This window comes from Muscardinus avellanarius (assembly GCF_963383645.1).
Source record: "Muscardinus avellanarius genome assembly, chromosome: 4".
Taxonomy (NCBI): Eukaryota; Metazoa; Chordata; class Mammalia; order Rodentia; family Gliridae; genus Muscardinus; species Muscardinus avellanarius.
The window spans coordinates 1460075-1463274 of NC_137789.1; the positions used below are offsets into that span (position 1 = coordinate 1460075).

The following is a 3200-nucleotide window of genomic DNA, read 5'->3' on the forward strand; positions in this document are numbered from 1 at the left end:
GTGGGTCCCTTCTACACCAAGATCAGGTGTTGGAAGAGCCTGGGCCCGGGATGGTGTGGTTGGGTGTGGTCTGGAGCTCCCGGCAGAGGCCTCACCCCAGCACTCTTGTATCTTTCTCTTGATTGTGTGCACGTTTTACTGGAGATTGAACCCAAGGGCATCGTACCTCCAAGCTACAGGGTCTTGCTAAGTTGCCGAGGCTGTTCTCAAACCTGGGCCCCTCCTGCCTGAGCCTCCCAAGTACCAGAATTACAAGCGTCACCATCACACCAGGCTTTCTTGCTTCTTTTTTTTTCTCAGTACCGGGGATGGGACCCAGTGGCATTCTACCTCTGAGCTACACCCCAAGCCCTATGTTTTATTTTTTATTTTGATACAGGGTCTCACTGAGTTGGAAAGGGCCTAAGTAGCTGAGGCTGTCCGCGAACCGCGACCCTCCTGTCTCAGCCTCCCAAATGCTGGGATTACAAGTGTGTGCCACCGCACCCGGCTCTTTTCTTGCTTCTCAATACTCCAGGAATAAAAAAGAATGTTTCTGCCACCTGGTCTCAAAGACTGCTCCACTGAGACCGCCCTTTGGAGCTTGTTGAGCAGGCAACTGGGCCCAGAGCTCTCCTGGGCAGACCCCTCCTCTTGCCAGAAGCCAGCTCCTCCTGGATGCCGTCAGGGTGCGTCTGTGAAAGCCCCAGTCCTGAACGGCACGGACAAGTTCACGGGTCTGAGGCCTGCTAGAGCCCCCAGTGCCCACCACGCCCTAACAGCACAGCCAGGCTAGTGGGCACAGCAGGCAACCGGGTACCTGCAGCACACTGGGCTCGTGGGTCCCGCAGGGACCCGCCCGGCCTGTCATGGGAAGCCCCTGGGCTGGGCCTGCCTAAGGCAGGCTTTGGTGTCAACTCCTGCTGCTGCCCAACTGCTCCTCTGACCTGCTGGGGGGCAGCTTCTCACTGGACTCCTCCCCAGTTCAGGCGGGGGAGTAAGGCACCAGTCCAGGTTCCCTTTTGGGCCTTGTAAACAGCTAGCTGTGGCTTGTGGGGGCCCTTCTCCCTAACCCCCAAGCCCTCTGGCCCTGGAAATCTCTGCTTCCTCCACTTATCGGGACCCTGTTGACAGGGGCTTGCAGCCAGGGCGGCTCGAGCAGCCAGTGCGGAGTAGGAGCAGGAATAGGAAGGAGTCAGGAACAGCAGGAAGGGGTGGGAATGTTTTATTTGAGGCACCAAAACAGCAGCAGGGCGCCAGGGTGGGGGCAGGCGGGACCCAGCTGGATCCAGCAGGGGAGGTCCCCAGAAGGATACCCCTGAAGTGAGCACAGCATGGGTACCAAATGTCCTGGGGCTCTTTGGGCTACATCTATGGGCCTGGACTCTTCCTGCCCCTCCCTCCCTCCCCACCAGAGCACCCGCAGGGGCTCACACTGGGATGGCAAGCCCACCCTCCCCACCCCAAGAGTTGAAGGTGTGAAACTTGGGACCCTGAAACTTCAGAGGGACCCTCATCCCTTCCCTACCCACCCCTGCAGGTCACATGATTGGCCCCTCTGGGGGAGGAGAGGGGGTGGGCCTGGGTTCTTCTTCCTGAGCTGGGGGCAGTGTGGGAGTCTGGGAGGTCAGGGGCCTAGCCGCAGCAGAGGCAGAGCGGAGAGCAGGCTGAGCAGGAGCCCAAGGCCCAGCAGGAGGGAGCTGGCGCGCGGGCCGCCACTGGCCGCGCTCAAGTTGCACAGGAAGCTCTGGCAGCAATGGGTGCCCACGGAGGCCACCCCGATATTGATGCTGGGCCCGGGGCAGACGGGGGAGCAGCCCTTGTTCAGGGTGTAGCCAAAGTCCACGACGTTTCCTGCATGGAGAGGACAGGAGGCACCTCACAGATGGCGCAGTAGTCGGGCAGGAGCCGGCCAGGCCCTGGGCTGGGCCGGGAGAGGGCCAGGGGGCCGCAGCCCCTCCTCGCCCACCCACTCACCAATGCCGCCGGAGGCGGACACCGTGATACAGTAGTTGTCAGAGGAGCTGCAGACGGTGGGCTTCAGACAGTAGAAGTTGCTGTTCTGGTTGGTGCAGGAGAAGCACATCAGGGTGTGGGCTGCAGAAGGTGGACACGCTGTGGTGACACTGCCACGGTGTGCCCTAGGGCCCACTGGTCTGTGGAGGCCACTGAGCAACCGCTGGGGCCAGGCAAGACGGGGCGACAGCGGACCCCGGCCTCTAGGAGCGCACTCATCCGAGGACAACAGTGAGGCCTTGTGTAAGGGGCAGAAGTGCCCGGCTCCACTGGGGGAAGGACCCAGAAGGTCCCCTAGGGGTCTGCTCAGTGAGAAGGGGCAGAGGGAGCAGGGGAGCGGGCACAGCCTGCGGAAGCCCCCGGAGCCTCGCACCTTGCTCCACACCCAGAAGGGCGGCCAGCAACACCGGCAAGAAGACCCTCATGCTGGTGGAGACAGACGTCCGTCCAGGGGCTCACCAAGCTGGAGAAGCTGCCCTGTGGAGAGGCATCTGTTAGAGGGCCGGCCGGCTGGCTGCCGCCTGCACCCCGACTCAGCTCAGCGCCAGGCCAGGCCTTGGAAGCCTCACTCTCCCCAATGGGCCACACGCCCTTTGCAGACGGGGACCCGCCAGTGTCCAGATGCAGAGCCTGAGCGTAGAGGGCTTTTCCACGTCATCCCCAACCTGTCCCCTCAGTGCGGACACCTGCTAGTTGACCTCCGTCCTCTAGCCCTCACCTAAGGCCAGCTGAGGGCACCATTACTTAGAATGCCAGAGATGGATGTCAGGGAGTGGCCCCACCAGTGGTCCTGAGGCAGGAGCGGGAGGTGATGATTAGCAAGGCATTCGCTAATCTGCCCAGAGGTGTGGGCCAGCTGGGTGCTTTGGGCCCAGACCACTCCCCTGAGATGGAGATGGGCGGGGGTGCCCATTCAGTGGCTGGCCAGCTGCTCTGCTGGGTGGGGGCTTCACTCTCTCTCCTGGTCTCTAACAGGGAAGAGACTCCACCAGGACCTCCCACCCCCAACCACGGATGGGGAGGGGCTCTAGTCTCAGCTGCAGGACACACAGGAGGCCTAGCCGGGTGGGGTCCTGGGGCTGCTGAGTGTCCTGCACTGAGACTCCCCTTGGGCAGTGGCCATGGCACCAGGTCAAGGAAGAACTGGAGACAGGGCCAGTTTCGTTTCAAAGCTCCTCTTTGCCCAACTGCTGCAGTGTGGAGAA

At 62.0% G+C, this 3200-nt stretch overlaps 1 protein-coding gene across 1 annotated transcript; it reads right to left on the reverse strand.

The window, feature by feature from the left end:
• Positions 1-1606: 1606 nt before the first annotated feature.
• LOC308262092 (lymphocyte antigen 6E-like) lies at positions 1607-2420 on the reverse strand (the record flags this gene model as incomplete). The annotated part of the gene is made up of 3 exons (XM_080694464.1): positions 1607-1833; positions 1957-2076; positions 2369-2420. 3 exons carry the CDS (start codon positions 2418-2420, stop codon positions 1607-1609), a joined length of 399 nt encoding a protein of 132 aa, XP_080550590.1.
• Positions 2421-3200: the final 780 nt, after the last annotated feature.